At 53.0% G+C, this 20790-nt stretch overlaps 1 protein-coding gene across 9 annotated transcripts in view; it reads right to left on the reverse strand.

Moving 5' to 3' along the window:
• The window catches only part of BAIAP2 (BAR/IMD domain containing adaptor protein 2), a 48122-nt gene that overhangs the window by 17020 nt on the left and 10312 nt on the right, over positions 1 to 20790 (reverse strand). For all 9 annotated transcript variants that reach the window (XM_069799432.1, XM_069799428.1, XM_069799437.1 and 6 more), the window contains exons 3-6: positions 18894 to 18980; positions 7317 to 7378; positions 6912 to 6983; positions 6425 to 6562 (exon numbers count right to left, since the gene is read on the reverse strand). In XM_069799432.1, the coding sequence (XP_069655533.1) occupies positions 6425 to 6562; positions 6912 to 6983; positions 7317 to 7378; positions 18894 to 18980 (359 nt within the window). The remainder of the gene's footprint in view (positions 1 to 6424; positions 6563 to 6911; positions 6984 to 7316; positions 7379 to 18893; positions 18981 to 20790) is intronic.

The raw sequence follows: 20790 nt of genomic DNA on the forward strand, positions 1-20790 counted from the left end.
AGGGGAAGGGAGAGAGCTCTGCAAGCTGTGCTGGACCAATGCGGCAGGCTGAAATACCTGGAAGGAGTAAAGACCAAGAGAAGGGAGGATTTATTTAGGGAACCGCAAGGGAGAATAATTAGAAAGTAATGGGATAAAATAAGAAAGAAGTTAGGCTGATTAACAGAGGAAGAGCATCTAAGCTGTTGAATAGTCTCAAGGAGAAAGAGCTGAAACCCTACCACGGCATATAGCCAAACTGAGGAAAACAAGAAGCCTGGGGATCCTGAGCCCTGACAGCTCCTGGGGAAGAAGACAGCTTTTCCTCATTCCCAGGATTTGCTCCTTGTGTGAAGCCGGTGGACCCTGGAGCAGCCTCGGGGGAGATGCTGTCCCCTCCCGGCTCCCTCCAGCCTCCATCATGGCCCAAGCGTGTTACAGATGGAGAGGGAGGTCGGTCGGTTTGTTTAGCCAGACAGAGCGATGCCGTATTCAAGCCCTGGGGTATCAGCAGCTCTTCCCAGCAGAGCATGGTCAGGAAGGAGACTGGAGCTCGGAAACAAGCCTGAGGTGACCTAACCTCTCTTGTAGTAAGGCAAATAAATCAACAGCCCAAACCCTCTCCTGCAGCAGAGAACGCCCATATGCGGGTCACCATGGGAGCCAAAACACATTGCACTGCCTTTTACAAGGACAAAGCACCCCCGCAGAGCCGGGGGACCCCACGTTGCCACAGCTGTCCACTGTTGGATGGTGGGACAGCCGCCCTGCTCCAAGGATGCCGGTCTCCCCTTCCTCCCCCAAGAAGGGCTGTCTCCCCTCATTATATTGCCTGTCTCACACATCTGTTCATCGGGGCATCAGCCTCATCCTTTCACTGCTCCTATAAAGCACCATCCACGCACACATGTGATGTTACATAAAATTTACAGAGAGCAAAACAGCAGGCAAGTGCTTTCTCCAGCCAGCTGTGCAGGGGTTTCGTGATCAACTGTTTAAAACGTTCCCCTAATACAGGGACACCCCAGATCAATGGCTCTATGCACAAGGTTTGGTACCAAAATACTCATCAGACACGGCCCTGACCTGTGCCGGCACAGGAACCAAGGGACCAGCTTTCCAGAAGAGGCATTTGAGGTATCTCAGCCCAGAGGAAAAGAAGTTTAAGACTTCATTTTGCATATTTGTAGCAGCTGCTTACAGATTTGTAGAGCCGGTTTCAGGAAACCGCGCTTTGTGCCAGAGCCTGCAGCTCACCCAGGGCGGGAGGGATGCCGCCAGCCAGCCCCGGCAGCTGAGCAAACCCACCCGGCCGCAGCCACCAGAAAGAGGAGACGGAGACTTTCCTCCTCTCGGTGCTGCCTCTTTCATAAGCACTCACAGACCACAAAGTCTGAAAAAGCCACTTCAGCGTATGGCTCTTGTGGCACCGTGTCTGGAGAGAAGAGGTGCAGTGCCTTGCCAGAGCAAGGTGTGCTGAAACCCCACCAGCAGCCAAAGCCTCCCCAGACACGCGGGGCTATGCCCACGGTAAGAGGGGCCAATGTCACCGGCACGCGAGTTCACGGCTGATTACAGAGTAAACAGAGACAAAAAAATACCACACGGCATGAGCTCTTCAGTAAGGTCCCAAGACACAAGCAGGTCATGCTGCGAAGCTACACGAGCGCTCAGGTTGGTAATTCCCGAGCGGGGATCCCTCTCGGTCCCGACCTGGCCATGGCAAGAAGGACACCGACACGCTGCCCACGACCAGAGCAGCTCAGCCCCAGGCCTGATGCATCTCCTACCAAGTGTTTCACAACCGCTTCCCCTCCCTGCACCCGCTGACTGTATTTGCTGGGTTTGGACACACACCCTAACTCAGCTTAAAGCACGATAAAACCTGGAGAGAGTTACCTGGAACCACCGAGCTTTTACATAATTCTTCCCTATTTGACTTTTACATAAGCCCTTCTAACCTGGTTTGTGCAAACTCCTTATCAGTTAGAGCTTCTTGACCTATACCTAAAATTATTTCTCCTGATGGGAATATCAAAATGAGGTTTCAATTACAAAAGTTTATAAACCCCCCCGGGTTATTTGGCACAGTGGTATTTAATGCTTAAAATATTCCCCTAGGAGCAGGTGTAGGTGTGGACAGAAGACATATCTAGGCAGGAGCTGAGCTCAGCCTCCACAGCCCAGTGTGCCCGGCTCAGTAAAGCCCTGGTTTTGCAGGGGCTGGGACGAGCAGGGAGCTCCCTCTGCCCCTCTGGATTTACTGGTGTGGCTGCTCACCGGCACAGCCGCGCTGAAAGCCCTTTTGCCCGGGTCAGGCACAGCCTCTCACTGCAAACAGCCGGCTTCAGCTTCGCTATTTAGGATGAATTACAGTCAGCTTCGTCTCAGCCCAATGGAGAAATCCAATTGTTCATAGTGCTAATAAGATTTGATAAATAGTTTGAACCAACGTAACTTCATTGTTGAGCTGCTGATTCAATCAAGGTCCTAAACCCATCGTGACCTTGATTTCATAGCTTGATCATAACCAGCGTTTAATGAAATTACAGCAGTTTAGCTTCCTTGGTGATTGTTTAATCTTAATATTGTTTTCATTCCTCTTCATAAAAGACGTGAAGTGAATGGAATTGGGTTATTCTCCTGGTTTTCAACACAGGTAAAAAAAAAATCTCAGTAACTACATAACTAAGATGAGACATTTGAGGTAGTTAGCTGTCTCAGCTTTCATTCCTCGTGTATAACAAAAGGTCTGGACTGATTCATAAGGAATAAAAAGCCTGGCTTTATTGCGACATTCAGCAGTAACAACCCACAACCACAGCATCTCCCTTGACCATGACAGACAAAGCTTTGGAGGTGGAAAATCACTCCTGCAGCCTAATTACACTTTGAGCTGCTTTTAAGCTACACAAGTTGTCTTTACTGCAAACCACAAGGTGTTTCAAATCCTCAACCATTTTAATTCTGTGATGCCCGTCCTCATCTATTAAACCCCACAAAACAAGCAGAAGAGACAGTGGCCAGATGATGTGGGACTTGCAGACAACCCTGGATCAGCTCTCTCCATGCAACAAGTGGCTGACGCAGCTCAGGAGATGCCTCCTGCAAGTGTCCATGAGCATCGCACCGCTTCCTTATCCCAAGCAGAACTCCTCAAGCCCCATGTGCCCAAAGCTACTGCTCACCAGCCACAAGATCATTACTTATGTGCAGTGCCTGCTGAATATCAGCATTTATTTCTGCTTTAGGAAGGGGGAAAATCTGAACTGAAGAGTCACAGGTGAGATGTTTGGGCTGTTTTACTGGGCTTTCTGATCAATCTAGCAGAGGATAGAGCCTGAGCCATGCTGGTACCCTGGCCCAGGTGAGGGTTGTCCTCTGCCACCCAGCAAACCAGAGCCCAAACAGCCCCAAATCTCCTCTCACCTCGGCAGAACAAGACGATGTTACAGAAACCACATCCTGAAGCTCCCCGAAGGAGGACAGCACTGCCTCTCCCACCACACTCGTCTCACCCACCCATCTCACTTGCAGCCGATGACAAGATGTGGTCACTCCACATGTGTTGAAAAGGCAGAAAGGAGCAGTTTTGCCTCCCATAGCATTAAATATGAAGAGAGATGATGACAGAGCATCAGACTCCCAGCTGCCAACGGCTACAGTAGCTTAAGTGGATGAGTCTTCAAAAGAAGAGTAAGATGTTATTGCTTTATTGAAGGAGATGACTGATGCAGCTACCAGGACATTTCCATCAACAGCAGCTTCTCCCATTATGAGAAAAGTAATCTGCAACAGCCCATTAGAAGAGGTCCATCCAGCTGTTGTCTGATCCATCTGTGGTCCCCAGGCACCAGCCTAATGAAGTCTTCAGCTTCCCCCCAGCATCACGAGGTACCTTCAGCAGCCTCCTCGGAGGTCACTGGGGGTTTTACAAGCCGGCCGCAGGGGTGGCTCTGGGCCAGCTAAACAAACCAAACTGCATGCAGCAGCTCCCCAGGGAAAACTGCGTGGTTCTCCATTATAAACCAGTTTAGAAAGTTTTTTTTTTTGTGGAGCAAAGGTCCACGGTGCGACACCAGCAGCTCTGCTGATGCTCCTGGTTCACTAAGCCTGGCTTCACTAAGCCCCACACAAGGCTCAGGCTGGTACCAACACTTGCATAGCTCTAGGCTGGACCCACCCTTGCAGCAATCCCCCCACCCTCTGATGCCCAGGCAATGGTAAAAAGAGCATCAAAGGTGGCCCAAAATACCCTCTGTTTCTGTTGAAAGGGAATACCAGGACCGAAGCCAGCAGAGAACAGAGGGAAAACTGCCCTCTTGGCTGAATTCAGCCATTTAACTCCATATTTTGATCTAGGGGGAAAAAAAGAAGTAAGCAGTTGAGCAGTCTCATAGCTCTTTAAGCTCAAAAGCCATCATAAGGCTTTTTCAGAGATAAGCGCTTCCTAAATACTTACTGCTGAAAGATTAAGAGAATGAAAGCCTGATCCTGTTTCCCTGCCCAAAGCGGCCGCACTAACAGGACTACCCCATCCCCGCCACATCACAGCAGGAGGATCAAACCATCGCTCTCTCCCAGCTATATAAACGGATCACCGGGCTGGATTTTCTCCTCCTCTGACTCTGGGTGTGGGATAGAGATCCCTGCGTGGCAGCAGCCCGGGGGGGGTTAGGCAGGAGAGGGCTGGCTCTGGCAGCAATTTCGCCCTGTTGTCCCTATCAGCAGCTTTTGCAGGTGGGGGATAACAAAGCAGGTTTAATCCCCGAGTTTCCCCACGCCAAGCCTCGGTGCCTAACAGGGTTTTTCTTGCTCAGCAGGAATTTCAGAGCAAGGGCTTGCGGAGATGCCACCGCTCAGAAGTGGTTTAGGCTGCTCAGCTCTCAAGAACGCGCCAGCCCTGGCCTCAACGGGCAGGACACCCGACTCGGGCTGCATCGACACCTTCCAGCGACGCTCCAGCCAGCCGTGCCACCTGCAAGCAGCTCAGCATGGTCTCAGCGGACGGGGGCTGCAAACGAGCATGAGCTCAGGGCATCGCGCTCCGGCTCAGCACGGGAGCTGCACGCTGAGCCGGGGTGGATGACTACGGGTGCGTTTTTCTCTTTCAGTGCTTATTCTGATTCATGCCACTGAGAGAATGACTGATTTCCCAAATTTTAGTGCAATTAAGAATGTCACTTCCCCAGCACAACCTTCACGGTAACGATCTGCCGATTACTTTAAATGCCACCCTGTACACAGCCCTGGGGAGTGAAGTGCCACCGACATTTAAGATCCCCTTCAGCAGACACGGATCATTTTGACACGTTACGGGCCCATGGTATCCAAAGTAACAGATCCTGGTCCCAACATAACGCATACTCTCATGCCTCAGAGACAAGACTAGGTAATTTCTGGCTTCAGGGGTCATCTTCCCCTTTTCAAGGTACTACCCAAAGTACTACTAGTGCTGCAATCATTCAGCAGCCTTAACTCGAGTAGCAGCAGATTACCATTGCCTTAACTCAGGCAGAGCATTAACTCGAGTAGCAGCATGAGGACCTTCAGGCAGAGCAGATTTGCAGGTAGGTACATCAATTATTTGTTAAAGTTTGCCATGTTCAGCCGTGGTCTGGGCAAAGCTCGAACCAAAGGTTGCAGACTTCAGAAGACACGAAACTCCTGCTGTGAATGCATCGGTAACCGTGTGCCACAGCCCGCCGGCACGTCCTGCTCACGGCCCCGGCTCAGCCGGCACCAGCCAGGGATGCTCCCTGGATGCTCTTCAGTGAAATTCTGACCCCAACTCCCTCCCTGTAGGCAATCCCAACACCTCAACCTCCGACACGCGCCCACCCCGCAGCACAAACCATCCAGGTGGGTGCTGTGAGGGACCCCAGCCCCGCGCAGCCGGGACCCGATTAGCAAACGGCGCGTGGTCGGCGAGGGAGCCCACACCGCGATCACACCACGGTGATTCACCGCAGCCGCCCCCGGCCCGCGCCGCCGCCCCGGCAGGCTGGGGGAAGGGGCACCCCGGCAGCAGGCACAGAAAATATTTAAGCAAAACACCATCCAGGGGAAGATGGATCTGGGCGCAACAGAAGTTAATGATCTTTTTGGGTTCATTCATTAAGCAAAAAAAAAAAATAAAAAGCACCAGGAGCAGGGGACTAAGCGGGGTTAGTCACCACCGCACCTCCCGGCACAACATCTGCAGCCTCCCCCTCTGCACCGTCCTCCCCCGGGGTGGCCATGAGACCAACCCGCTCCCATCACAGGCTGCCGCCCCCTCCCTATCCACACTTCCCACACCCCACCACGCTCCCTTTCCTCTAAAGAAAACAGCAAGCCTTTATCAAAAGGCTTGCAAGAGCCGGGCCACCTCTAGCATGTGGTACCAAGCATCCGCTGCCCGGCACGGGATGCTCGTCCCCCCCCGCTGTGCCCGGGGTCCTACCTGCAGCTCCTTGTCAGAGTATTTCTGGGGGTTTTTGCTGCCTTGGCTCTTCTTCCGAAGTTTCTTCAGCTCTGCCTGGCACTTGTCGAGCGAGTCCCCCTTGCTCCTTTGCTCCGTCTGGTATTTTTTCAGTGCAGCCTGGATGCAACAGGAGAAAGCTCTGAGCAGCCAAAGCTGAATCCCTGCCTCGGCCGCAGCTCCTGCTGTCGAGGGGTGGCAGAAGCAAGCAGACCCCCCTGGCCTTTGGGAGAAGCAGGTTCCCCACGGCCCAGAGAGCAAACAGGGGCTGCAATAGTCTGACATTGGGGAAAATGCTGTTCTGTGCGTGGTGATGTGTGTGATGGTCGGGGACCCATCTGTAACCAGGGGCACGAGCAGTGTCTGGGCACAACCGTGCCCAAGCGGGGAGCCGGGCAGCAGGAATGGGAAAGGCGGAGATGCCCGAGCCAATGTTTGTGCTGCCGGACTACACGAGTCTGTAACTCACACTCAGGTACCGGGAGTCCAGCTCCACCTTCTGCTCCAGCTGCGTCAAGAGCTCGTTGTGGAAGGACTTGAGCTGCAGGCAGAAAGAAAAAACACGATTCCTTGGTGAGGGCTGGCAAACCCTGCCCGGGGAGCACTGGATGGCACTGGGGAGCACTGGGGCAGGCAGGGGAGAGGGTCTGTACAGAGCAGAGGCTGACAGCAGCAAGGGACAGACAGACACTCAGAAGAGGACCCAGCAGAAGCAGATGCCCAAGGAGACCAGACCCTTTGCAGCTCAGCAAATCCACTTCAGAGGGGCTGGTGTCACCCGGACAAGACATGGAAAACCATTTTGCTCGGCTGCAACACCAGCAGAGCCCGTGGCCAGGCAGAGAGCCCAGCATGCCCAGGCTGGGGCACTCACCATCTCCTCCAGCTGGTTCTGGATCTGCCTGTGGACTTCTGCCATCTGGAAGAGCACGTCTCCTGCAAAGACAAGACATGGGGAGGGGGCTTGAGGCACCGAGCTTGGGGGGGACACCCCAGGGCTGGGGCAGGTGGCACCCCACCAGCAGGGACGCGTCTGCAGCCAGACCCATGGGTGCTCCTGGAGTACCCCTGGTGCCCATCTTCGGGGAGCTGTAGGTGAGCAGATCTTCCTCCAAGACACTTGGACAAACATGCACGCCTTGTGTAGCATGAAGGGAAACAAGGACAAGCAGCAGCGGGACCCCAGCACCCAGGGGCAGCCCTGCCCGCAACCCACTCTGCCATCAGCCACCCCAGCCCTTAGCCTGACCACAGGGATGGGACAAAGGAGCCAGAGACGATGGGACCAGGAAAGGTCCCTCATCTTGACCCGATTCACAGTCCAGATATTGAAGGGAACAGGTGGAGATGAGAGATGCTGCACTAATAACAGAGATGGGAATTTAAACAGCACAGGTACAGCCAGGAGCTTCACCCAGTGCTCTCCCAGCTGTGTGTACAGCCCAAAGCCAAGCACAGAGCACCTGCATCCCTCGCCCCCAGCAGCGGGGCAGTGGAAAGACAGAGCCCTGGGACTCAGTCCAGGTGACAGGACACGCAGCTGCAAACGGAGCTAAGCCCTAGGTCGATATTTGCCTCAAAACTACTGGACCAGTTCAACCTCGGTGGTGGAGCCAGGCACGGGCAGCCCTGCCCTGCGCAGGCGAGCTGGGCAGCGAGGGCAGAGCCGTGGCACGCAGCCGCTGCAAATGCCACAGGTCAGTCCCAAGAACGGCTGCCCACGGCCAAAGGATCCCAGCTCCGCGTTGTCTCTTCCTCTAATTCTTCTTTTCAAATGCAGAATTCATCGAGCCACACACCCACGGTGCTTTTCCTGGGAGGAAGGGCAGTGTCCTGCCTCAGCAAAAGCCCCAGCGTGGCTGGAGCCAGACACACACGTGGGAGCTGCAGGAGTGTCTTCTAGGAGAGGAGCCAGCGTTACCGCTCAACTAAAAGCATCGTCTCTGGACCAGAGCAAGCTTTCAGGGAGAGTCGAGCTCTGTCAGCTATTTATAAGGGCTGAGTTAAGAAGCTCTTACTTCCAGCATGGCAGGTCACAGCTTCCCAGGAGGCTTTCAGCCTACATGGAACTGTTCATAAACTGAAAGCCATGAGCCGTGTGTCTCTGAGCTGCTCCCGTCTCAGGACTCAGCCCTGGCAGGTCACACAGCCAGCGGTGGCTGGGAGCCCCCCTGAAAACCCACAGGGGCTCTCCAAAGGGAAGCAGCATCCCTCATCCCATCCCAGAAAAAGCAGAGCAGTGCCTGGGGTAACTCAAAGCCCCAGATGTACAGCCCATAAAAACATACCTGGAGTTTTAAGTGACAAAACAGCAACTCCAGGGATGGGAAATGCAATGGGAAGCGGACACCAGCCCTGGACCCCAGGACAACGTGTGGGAGGAGATGGTGCAATGCTCCCAGGGCTGCCCAAGGTGGAGGTGGTGGCTCCCGGCAAGGACGAACCTGGGAACCCACTGGGGATCTGGGGGTGAGCAGCCACAGCCCTAATCCCACCCGGCGGTGGGTCCCCCTTCCCCAGCATGCCCGGCCCCCCAGCAGCCGAGACATGCACAGCCCAGGTTTGCTTGTACAAGGGGCTGCTCACTCCTGTCCCGCTCCAGCAAGAGCCCAGCCCTGGCAGCAAACACTGTGGTTTTGGTGTATTTAGAGAGTGCAGGAAAACGCGAGTCCTCCATGGACGACAGGTCTCTCCTGGGCTCCAGGACAACCGCATTCTCTGTACATGGAGTCAAACCTTAGCAACAGTGGGACTGGGATGAGCCCAACCAGCATCTCACCAGTACAAGGGAACCACTGAGACCCTCATTCAGCACAAAACCAGATGGCATACACTGGGCCAGCCCCAGCCCACCGCTCGGTCAGCCCAGCCCTGGCCCACCACATGCCTGGGCACATGGGCCATTTGCCAGCCGAGTGTCAACACGACCAGCCGATCGGGAACAACCCGGCCAAACAGTTCTTTGCTGTTGTGGCTGAAGCAATTTGTACTTTGCACCATACACCGTGTCTCAAAACCTTCTGCAAATATTAAAGTCTGATCCCTTTTTGTCCTTGGCAGGCACCAGCCCCCTCCGCCGCGGGTCGATCCAGTATCAGGACCGGCTGCGGCACCAGCCAGCACCGACTGGCACCAGGGCCACCGTCCCCCCGTGCCCTCCACTCAGCGCCTCAAGAGAGCAACGATGCACAAAGCATCCCGCAAAGCGAGGAGGCGACCAGATGGCGTGGCTGCAGCTCCGCTCCTTCACCGGGAGGAAACCGCGCGCCGAGATTTCCGCAGCCACCGCAGCCAGCTGTAACTTTTACGGCAGCTTCGCAAGGTGCTGAACAAAGCGGAGCAGCCCCTGGCGCTCACGCCGAGCAGGCAGCCGGCCGCGGCAATTACGCACATCTGCGGTGAAGAGGTTCATGCATGAACAGGGAGGTCCGGGCGAGGGGTCACCACCACGAGACTGCCAGGAAATTGCTCTCCGGTTGGGCTGCGACAGCTCAATCATGGGAAGTGCACAAATTCCCACTGCAAGAAGGCAATGACGTAACGCCGTCGCTCGGCTGAGACTGCTTTTTTCAAGAGTATATCAATGCAAGGGTGGCTCACTTATTATTTCCAAAGCTCGCGCCACCCCCTCTCCCTTTCACTTCCCGTTTGGCCGGAGTGGAAACCCCAGCTGAGAAAGCTGGTGCAGGGCTGGCCAAGGGCTTTCTGGCCACCGCTGCTGAGCTCCCAACCTACCCAAAGAGCAGGGACCAAGGCGCTCCGAAATAATACACATATCCCCAAATCTAGCACTGAGTACACCCAGTCCCCTGCACTGGGACAACAGGGCTCTACACCCACCACATTCCTCACCCAGGGAATGGACCTGTTCCCAGCAGCCGGGGAGGTGCATCTCTCAACAGATACACATCTTTTCGTTTAGACTTTCTCCTCCGCCACCACCCCCTTGGCTCTTATCGCAGCGAGAGCACGGGGCGTTTCAGCCCCACATCAAAGCAACCAGCGGTGCGGAGCCCTTCCCACCCAGCACAGCATCCCTGTTGCGAGATGCTCCGTGTCCCAGCCCGGGTGAAGGGACACTGCCATTCCCCCCCCCGGCAGCGGGCTCCCCTGCCACAGCTGGTTTTGCAGCACCTTTGCTGGCGGTGCGGTGCGGCACGGCCAGCACCAAGAGCAGCTCAAGGTGAGCACGGTGCTGGAGCCGGCGCGGCGCAGGAAGGCGGCTGGATGCCTGCCCGGCGTTGGGCTGCGTCGAGGGCCAAGAGCTTCCTCTGGAGCCTCTCCCAGGGCTGAGACAGCCCAACCGGCTCCGAAGGAATCGGCTCCAGCCTTCCCATGGCCGCCGCCATCGCTGGGCAGCAGCAGGATTTGAACTAAATCCCCTGAACAGCAGCTGCAGCGCTGTGCGAATTCATGTATAGCACCTCGGACACCCCGATACCTCCACACCACGAGCTGCTTCACCACTGCAAAAAAAGCTACAGACCTTGTTAGACATTAACTGACATTTTACCCTGAAACCGCGCAGGCTAACCCAGCGTGGCAGCAGGGAAGAAGTTAAACTGTGACTAAGAGATACCATGGTAGTTGGAAAGCCTAAATATTTCAAACCCTGGCTCAGAAGAGGATATGCGGCATTGTGCTGACGGTAGATACCGCAAGGCGTTAGCAGAACTCGGCGGCAGGGCTGGGACCACGGCACACACCCCGGCAGCAGCACGGCTGCCCACGCCACGGGCGTTTTGCATCACCTACCAGTGGTATTTGTAAGTTAAACACAGCAATTACCGCTGCGCAGCAGGGCAGAGAACAGGGCAAGAGCTTGGGTCACAGTGTAAATTGTACACAGAGCACGAGCACCGTACTAGCCTTGCTGCCAAAATGCACATCCTATAGGTCAAGAAACCCAAGGTGAAGAGCCTCGCCTAAGCCCAGAGGCAAAAATAAAGATGGGGAAGGGTAGGACTGCAGAGCAAGGGCTTCACCTGCCCATGCCGGGCTCTCACACCTTTCCGCAGGCTGCAAAGCACAAACGGGCAAGGAGGAGTTGCTATTTACGTCTGTCTGACTCACGGTATCGTTCTGGGAGAACTATAGGGGCTATTGTGGGCCCTTCCCTACCACACCCAGCCAGGAACAGGCAAACAGGTTGTTCCACATCCCTCCCATTGCTATCGGCACAGCGAGCCCCGCACAGGAGCCAGCTGCCCCTCCAGAAGGCAGAGCAGTAGGAACCCATCTCACAGGGTTTTGCTTTTGAGTTTTCAGAGGCGAAGGATTTTTTTCCGCCCCCCCCGCCTCGGGCTAGATACGAGTCATTTTTAATAAAAATACAAAACAATGCATGGGCGAAGGAGCCAAACTGCTCCGAGCCAGAACATGTTGGTGCTTGTGCAGGGCTGAAGCAGCCCAGCCTGTCCTGCAAGAGCAGCGGGAGCCGGTGGCCACCAGCTCCTGCTGCCACTGGCATCAGCCCAGCAGCGAGGGATGCTTTGACAAGCAAACAGCGCTGCACCCTTGCCAGCATCGCTCCTTGCTCCTGTGACACAGAGGACGCAGCACTGTTGGCATCGCTCACCATCAAGATCACTTGCTCTGGAGATTCAGATCGCAAATAAAGAGCGTGAAAGGATGGAACAGGGAGTCCAGGGCTCAGCTCCTCCACTATCTGACATTGTGCTGAGCTTCTCCCTGTTGCTTTTTGTTAAGGGAGACCAGGAAAGGCAACAGTGCTGTCAAGGGAAGTAAGCAAGCTGGCAGAAAAGGAGTATTAGCTCATTAATGAAAAAAAGCAACAGACAGTAACAGGGCAAGTTGTTTGAGCTCCTGAAGCCTAAGAGGGGAAAAAAAAAAAATCTGCTTTTCAATGGCTGGTTAAATGCTGTCAGCCGAATCCTTTGATGCCAAGCAAGCACTTGAACCCAGGGAGGGGATGTGCCTGTGCCAGCACATTCCCAGGGCAGGTGGAGATGCGAAAGCACAAGGTGCCTGGAGGAGAGGGGGCCAGGAGGTCCCTGTACCAGGCACTGCTCCGACACAGGCACCCATTTCACTCCTCACAGACTCCGCTGAGCGAAAGTACCTGCTGGACAGGAGAGCTCCATTGGTCTGGGGTTTTTTTTGGAGGCGGGGAGCGGGGTAGAGAGCATCAGCCTTGTGCACGTTATTAACAAAGCATTGCTTCAGGGTGAAATCCTGCCCCCGCCCCAGCCCTGCACTTGGCAGAGCAGGGCTCTCAGCCCAGCAGTTACCAGTTCCCCTTTCAGCGCTGCATGCCCAGTTTCACACCTTCTGGTTTCCACTAGCAGCAAGCGTGGCCGTCCCCCCCCAGCTCCTGCGGTCACAGCCCATCCCCGCTGCCGCACAGCTGCCTCCCCCCATCCCGTAAACACAGACTGGCACTAACTCTGCTTGCACATCATGTCATGTGCTGAAGATCTGATCGAGCCAGATTTGAGGCAGAAGTGTGCTGCTGAAAACTTCTGCAATTTCTTTTTCTCTTCCCTCACATTAATGTCTCTTGATCCAAGTTCAAAGACACAGCACAAGCCACAGACAAGCCCTCAAGCCAGAGAGAAGCGCTTTGCAGCCCAACACCTCATCCAGACAAGAAGGCTCTGACTTGATCAGCGCTGACATTCGATTGCAAGACAACTTGGGGGAAGATCCATGTGTGTGCAGTGGGAAGGATACGAGTGTGGGGAAACAATCGGCTTCTGCACACTGACTCATCTATTTCCTCTTCAAAAGGGTTTCACTTATCACAGCCCCAAAGGATGGTACCGATTCATTGATGTTATATCAGCGACTCATCAGCATTATAATGATCAGCTCTGTTTGCAGCTTCTGCTTCAACCCAGCTTGGCAAAGCTTAAGACATTTTTTATTTATTTATCGAGAGACTAGGTAAAGAGAAAAGCAAAAGCTTCCCAAGGCACCCTGACTCAGGCAAGTTCAATGACACACTTCTAGTAATTGGCTCCCTCGGGCTGAGCAGTTGCCATCAACACTTTTTACCAGGGACAGATGAGGGACCTGGGTGACCTGTGATGCCCCACGCTTCCCAACAGCCACCCCCAGATGTGAACCGATCATGTACCTGTATCATGATGTACAGACCAGCGACTCCCTAGCGCCCAACTGCTCTGGCAGCAGCTATATTGGTGGCACAGGATCAATTAGCACAGGAGAACACGACTGCACAGACCTCACATTCACCAGCCCGGAACCACCCGGCTCGGACCCACACGAACAGATCCGTCCTGCACGCCAGCAGTCCCAGGAGGGGAAGCAAACACCTCCAGGACCCAGGGCTGGCCACAAAACAAGCTGCACCCCCTCCTAAAATCTGCCAAGCTCAGGGCATCGCTGATGGACAGCAGAAACCAGCCCATGGACACACTCGTGTGGCCCCTCCATCCCTCCCGAAAGGATGGAGCATCCCTGCGGGAGCTCATCCCAGGCTCGGTGCCCGCAGCAGGTAGGCATCCCTGGAAGATGTCGCTGCTGAAGGTGAAACCCAAACGTTACACACAGCTGCTACGCGTTAGAAACTCCAGCCAGGCAACATGCTCTTCGCAGATGCTCATTTAACAACCCTCCACCATTACTTACCCAAACACAGGTTGGTGAGAACAAGCCTACTGCTATGGCAGTCTGCTTTCCATCAGATGATTTGAAGTCAGTGAAAAGGCAATGCAGACAGCAGAAGAGTCCCTTTCTGAGGCAGGCAGCAGTTTTTAAGAGGTCTTTCTTGTGTTTCTGCACCCTTAGCAAGCCCATTCCTACCAGTTCCTTCCCCAAGTGAACTACACAGCTTGGAAGCCAAATCCTGAATTTCTGGAACAGTTTCTCTGGCAAATTAGGCTTTTTTACAGAATTGCAGGTGGAAATGCGGGTCCAGAGCACCCATTCTTCCACCAGCACAAAGTTGCTACCCACAAGCCATTAAGTACATCACCAAGTCCAATTTTAAAAGGATCGAGCAACAAGATTACCACTGCTCTCCCACCCAGGAGCTCATCTCCACAGGCAGAGGGACCTCACTGCAGGGACACCAAGTCACCCATCACAGGCAAATACTTCTGGCAGTTCAGCTTTGTTTTTTTCTGGGCACTGCTCTGGCAGGTCCCCAGCAGACATCGGGCACCACAGCCACCACCAGCTCCGCTGGTCCCCGGTCAGACACTGAACACTGCGCTGACCCTTGACATTCACAGTATCTATATCTGCATCTCCGCTGCTGCAGGAAGCATCTACCCAAAACAACTGCAAATCCAATTAACAGACTAACACATCTCCCCAGAGGATTCAGTGCAGCACAAAGCCTCTGAACTACACCACTGCGAGCCGGGCCAGGAGCTTCCCTGAGGAGCTGCAGGGAAGACCAAGAGGCTGAACTTGCCAGGGCAGCCGTGGGCATCCCACCAGGCTGGTCGTTGGCCATCCCACCAGGGCACAGGCTGGTGGCACCCTGGCTCTACGGCAGCGTCACGGACAGGACCAGGCTCTGCGCCCAGCTCTGACCGCAGAACCCCTTCTCGGTGCACAGCATGCCCAGTGGAGATGGCTCAACCCCGCATCCCTCTGTGATGCTCATCAGTGGTTTAAAAGTTGTACGGAGATGGTTTAAAATTCTTGAAGCCCAGCATCCTCCACTGACACCAAACAGCTCCACAGCAAACGACTGGACCACGACGGTGCTACTGGTCCTGATTTGACTGTGCAAATTGTCTATCAGAAAGCCATTACCTACCAGAGGCTCATTTCAGCTCAACAGTGATCAACTAATTAGTGCATGTCTTGCCCTTTCATAGCACCATGCTTCAGCCAGAGCAGCCTTCACTAAATCAAGAGGACCTTTGAGAAAACCAACCGCTAAGCAAAATCCACCTCCAGCCCCAGAGGAGTTTCCTGCAGGTGCTGTTCAGCCCCAGCATCCCAGTGCGTTCCCAGCCTGGTGGGAACTGCTTCTGGCTCCGCTCACCAGGCAAGTACTTCCCTTGGGAAGAAAAATCCCCTTCCCATGACTTTGCCATGGCCTAGTTTTCAAGGGGGACAAAAGAAACAACATTTTGAGTAGCATCCAAGGGACCTAAGCAGGAGCCGGACAAGGGCCAAAGTCACCTGAGCACTTGCGCATGAGACTGGAGCTCCTCAGAAGTGTCTACAAAGCGTTCCCAGATCAAGCCTGGAACAAACCTTCACTGAGCAGACATGCAATGTTCATGCTCTTCACACCAGCTTCTCAGCTTCCCAAAAGCCATGGCAGCAACCACTGAAGATGTGAAAAACAGCATAAGGAACCCCTGTCAAAGAGGAACTGTGGGGATGGGTCTAATCCGCCAAGTGCCTGAAACTGGGCAGCAGCCCAGAGAGCAGAGCAGGGAGGGGAGAAGCTTTCCTGCCACCCCTCTGGCTCCCGGGAATGCCACGGCAATGGGGTTCAGACAGAGGTACACCCCTGCCAGACACTTGCACCTGAAAACTCAAACCACAGAGCCGATTACAACTCAAGTACTTTATTATCACTAAGTTTTCCATTACCACGCAGGATTATCCTGTCTACACACAATTGCTAAAATCTGATGGAGAATTTACAAAATATGTGAAGTGCTAAGCAGCTGGTGAGCAGAGACCTAAGCTTGGGGGTAGGGTTATTAGGTTGCTAACTCTTTTCAGCAAGACAAACATGCAGCATCACTACCATCACAGGAACGTGTTTTTAAACAAGCCAGCACCGAGCAGAATGGACCACTCTGCCTCACTGCACCAGACAGCCAGCATGGCTGCACACAGCTGGGGACTGGCCATTGACGGGCAGTTTTCCAATGTCCAACTTAAAGAGCAGCTCCTTGGAGTCACAAGTACTATCAGAGAGATGACAACAGCAAAACTCGGCCAGTTTTGAGCACTGATCGACAGAGCCACAGCAGCTCTCCTGGCACAGGGCAGCCTCTGAGTGTTCACCCAGCGCCCCGGGGTGCTGCGAACCTGCCCGGAGCTCCCGGTCCCCATCCGTGCTGTGTCACCGGGGGGTGCAGAGCCCCCACAGCCACCCCAGCATCACTGCAGCACAGGCAGGAGAGCTAGGGAAAGAGATGTGGCCGCCTTCATCACCTTTTAGACACAGCATGTGTGTATTATGTTTTTTTTTGACACCTCCTGTCCCAGAAATAGCATCAGAAAAGTATCCACATTCAGAAAAGAAAGGGTTAAGGAGGGGTAAAAAAAATCTCAGATTCTTTTCCATGGAGGCTGGAAACAGATGCAAGCTGCAGCCCCAACCAGAGCATCCCAGAGTCCTGCCTGACCTCTTGGAGGAGCTTTCCCTGTGCTGTTGGTCATGGAGGAAACCACCCACACAGGGAGGGAGCAGCAGGGGCACAACATTAATGCAAGTGGCAGTTATGAACATCCCCATTTGCTGCAGCTTCTAGTAAGGAATGAAATAACCCAGACCCCAGCGCTCCTTTCCGGCACTATCAGTAATCACAGCACAGGAACCGATAAGGTAAAGGTGTTCCCAGGAAAAGCCATACCTTTGGTGAGCACAGCCCCGATCTAAAACATTTTTCAGCCCCTGTTTATACATCCCGCTGGGAGGGGGTTGTGTCCCCAGCTGTTATCGGCTCCAGTAAACAGCAGCCAGATATATTATCTTAACTTTCTTCTGCATGGAGCAGCTGCCACAATAAATATCAGCAAGATCAACAAAGCAAGAGGTCCGAGGAGCAGCTGCTCGTCACAGCTCTGGGCTGAGCAGGAGCTGCCAGGATCCTCCCTCAGATGCACTCACACCAAGAGCAGAAGGCACAGTAATTTGGAAAGATTTTAAACCAACCCCAAAAAACTCAAGCCACACACCAAGTGCCTATTGGGAGCCCATGGGAGGGCACTAAGGATGCTTGCTGTCAAACCACCGTCCTTAGGCAAGAAAGCAGGACCACCAGAAGACACCAAAGCCAGGTTTTAAGCGTGAGCAAAGCCTGGAGCTGCTCAGAAGGGGAGGCAGGGTTTGTGGTCCCCAAGCTCCTGCCCTCACCCAGCTGAGCTGCCTCTGATAAAGCTTTCCCAAGCTTTCACTCCCAGGAGGACAGAGCTGCTTCGTCTTTCACCCCCAAAGAGACAGAAGAGGAAGCCCTCGGACAGTAAGGTCTGCACAGCCCTTACAATCTCAGTCGCTGCATGCATCACGCACAAGGCTCTTGTTTTATTTATTAAACAGAAACAGATTGCTATAGGCAGCTTTAATCCAAGCGATAGAATTGGTTTCCATAGACACTTACTGCTTCCCCATCAAAATTCAGGCGCAGGCAGCGAGCTGTGCACGGCCGAGCTGGAGCAGCCCGTGGCTGGGGGTAAGCAGTGTCTGACAGCGAGCACAAGCAGCCTGGCCCCTCTGAGGGGCTGTTCACCAATTGCTTCATCGGTCTTTAGAGTCATTTCAGCTCAACCTCTTCTGTTAATTGACTGCCTCAGAGATCGCATTAATGAGTACAGTTTGCCATCTCCTAGCATGGCGACCTGGTGAGCCAGACCTGCAGGAGGGACTGGGAGGAGGAGGAGTTGTTCACCTGGGATGGCGAAGGCAACGAGACCAAAACCCATCTCAGCCCCACCAGAGCCTTAACAAGAGGCTGCAGGAGCCCTGGGGGGAGCTGGGAGAGGAGCCACCTCCAACCATATCTGTGCAGCGAGACAGCAGCAAGGAGGGGGCAGCTCAGAGGGAGAGCACAGGAGCCATGTCCAAGCGACGGGAAGACTGGAAAAGCAGCTCCCAAATGACTTACCGGAGGAGTAAGCGTAGGAAAGGGAAAGGAGGCACCGAGCATCACAGCTCGTGACGCCTGTCGCAACTGTAATCGACTGAGCAAATACAAGTCCCCAGCTGCGTTGCACTGGGAAGCTGCAGACAGCGTGCAGCAGATCTTGCAACAGCTCTGCCGCACTCAGCAGGGCTTAGGGCATAAACACAGCCCTCACCGTGCACAGCCCGAGTGCTGGGCGACTTCTACCAGGAGAAACACTGCTTCAGTACAGCTGACCTGCCCATTCCCCAAACCGCTGCCTCTCCCCTGCATCGTCCCCTTCTCCTTCGGAGGACGAAGGCAGGCAGCGCTGCCTCAGCTCCCAGACCAGAAGCCGGTGCTTTTGTCTCCTTTGCAAAGGAAGACGAAAATGCCAGGAAAGCTGCTCTCTGCAAACACTTCCTTTTTGCAAACACCACAAGCTGACAGTGCCCCAAAATCCTGACGCTAAGAATAGCAGGCTTTTTTTTTTTTAAGCTACACTAACAGTAAATACAGAGACACTTTCACCATTCACATGAGGCAGGATCAGCTCCACATTGAGCTTGTTATCCCCATCGACAGCAAAAAACTGGTTTCATTCCTGTGCTTAGAGCCTGCTCCGGACTGTGACTCCATTTAGCAGTAAATAGGCAACTTACCCAATTCTTTAGATCCTTGGCTTTCACTGGCCAACTCTCCCATCTTAACCAGAGCATCAAAGTATCCTTTTGCTGCATATGTCATGCCTAAAAGGATCAAAAAACACAGGTTATATTCTCTTTAATGGCTATTATAACTTCTGTGGCACTGAATAGATGCTAGACACTAAAATAGACATTACTTCAAAGGGCTTAACCCCACGGGGAGGGACTAGACAACAAACAGAAGAAAAATGAGTGAAGAAAGAAGAAAGATCGAGCAGCAAGATCACAGAGCTATTTAGGAGGAAAAAAAAAAGGTACGTGCAGGACCTAGGTGGTTTTCATTCCAGTTTAACCATCAGCCTGCTTAATGCTGCTCAGAAAAATCACTGTGGAATAATTGAATATCACAGACTTTCATTATAGTTCAGTCTTGTTTGTTGACATTCCAGCTACACACTCCACTTTAATCAGATAAGCAGGGGGTTTCCTCTAATCACGAGAACATGTTGTACAGCTTTAGCACAACACCGTCAAATTATGTGCTGAAACCTCTTCCAGCATGATTTACTGATTAAGATACTTCCTTCAGATGCCCCCACAAGCTCAGAGATGCAAAGTAAAGGATGACCAAAGACAATTTCAAAAATTACAGGAAGATCTTTGCCTTCAAAGCTTATTCACAGCAGGGATGCAAGAAGAATAGAAAACAAGTGATCATACTGGTTATCCACAAAACACTGCAGTTACAGTGTGCTCAACTTAAGTGTGATAAAATAGCACATTATAAAGGGACTCCACCACCCGGGTAATTACAAGCTGCATTATCAGTATAACATTTCAGAAGAACAAATAAAAAAACCACAGTCCCAACTGCAACCTCCTCCTCCCCATCAGACCCTGCCTTTCCTCCCTTCCCTGCTGCCTGCACCTGGCTGGAGACCCAGCAGGGAAAGAGCAGGCAGAAGCACACCCAAATCATGAACCCCTGCATCGTTAGCATCATTAGGAATAGCTGGGAAATGCTGCTGCTTGTAAGGGTGTAGTAAGTGCCCCATCCCTGGGGATCAGAGTCCACAGCCCCTGTGCAGTGGACCAGGATGGACAGGCACTGCCTACGTTATGGCCAGTTGATCCATTAAAACCTAATTAAAAACAAGGCTGAGAACTGGCAAGAGAGCAGCACGCAGGGGAGCACCTGCACCTGAGAACGGTAGGAGGTCTGCATCTTAAAAGATCCTTCACTGAAACATCCAGGAACCTCATTTGACTTGTGGGAAATAAAAGTTGCTCCAGGCACAAAGCAAGGCGGCAAAGATCCTTCCCAAAGGTCATATTTCAAACACTGGTGTTTAAGAACATGAGACACCAAAGTTTTGGGGTTTTTTGCACTGGTTTAAGATTTTGACAGCCTCTTCCCTTACAGGCATTTTCACTGAACCAATTAAAAAAATAAAATCCAAGAGACACGTGCAGTGCAGCTCTGAAATAAGCAGAGCCCTCCCCAAAAGAAAGCAGCTGCCTCTGGGGTGAACAGAGCCTGCCTTAAACCTCCTTAAAACTGAGCCGAGAAGGTCCCAGGCAGTATGCAAAGTCATTTTAAGTAAAATTAGTCCATTTTTTGGTTTTCAACAATTTGTATTTGACTTTTGATCATTTAAATCTACACCTCCCTAACGGCTCCCAACAGGACCCAGTATTCCCAATCAAGAGTTGCCACCAATATTTTTAGGTTTTTTCCTTCTCTCCCAATGCATTCTTCTGGGCAATTTGAACATTTTAATAACACAGCTTTAAACAGAGCTTAAAATCTTAATTCTAAATATTTCAAAGTAACATTTAAAGACAAACCGGTTGATGTATTTGTCATCCAGTTGCCACTCAACATTTTAACACTCAAATCCTTTCCACATTT

Source organism: Haliaeetus albicilla, chromosome 12, assembly GCF_947461875.1.
Source record: "Haliaeetus albicilla chromosome 12, bHalAlb1.1, whole genome shotgun sequence".
NCBI classification, from domain to species: domain Eukaryota; kingdom Metazoa; phylum Chordata; class Aves; order Accipitriformes; family Accipitridae; genus Haliaeetus; species Haliaeetus albicilla.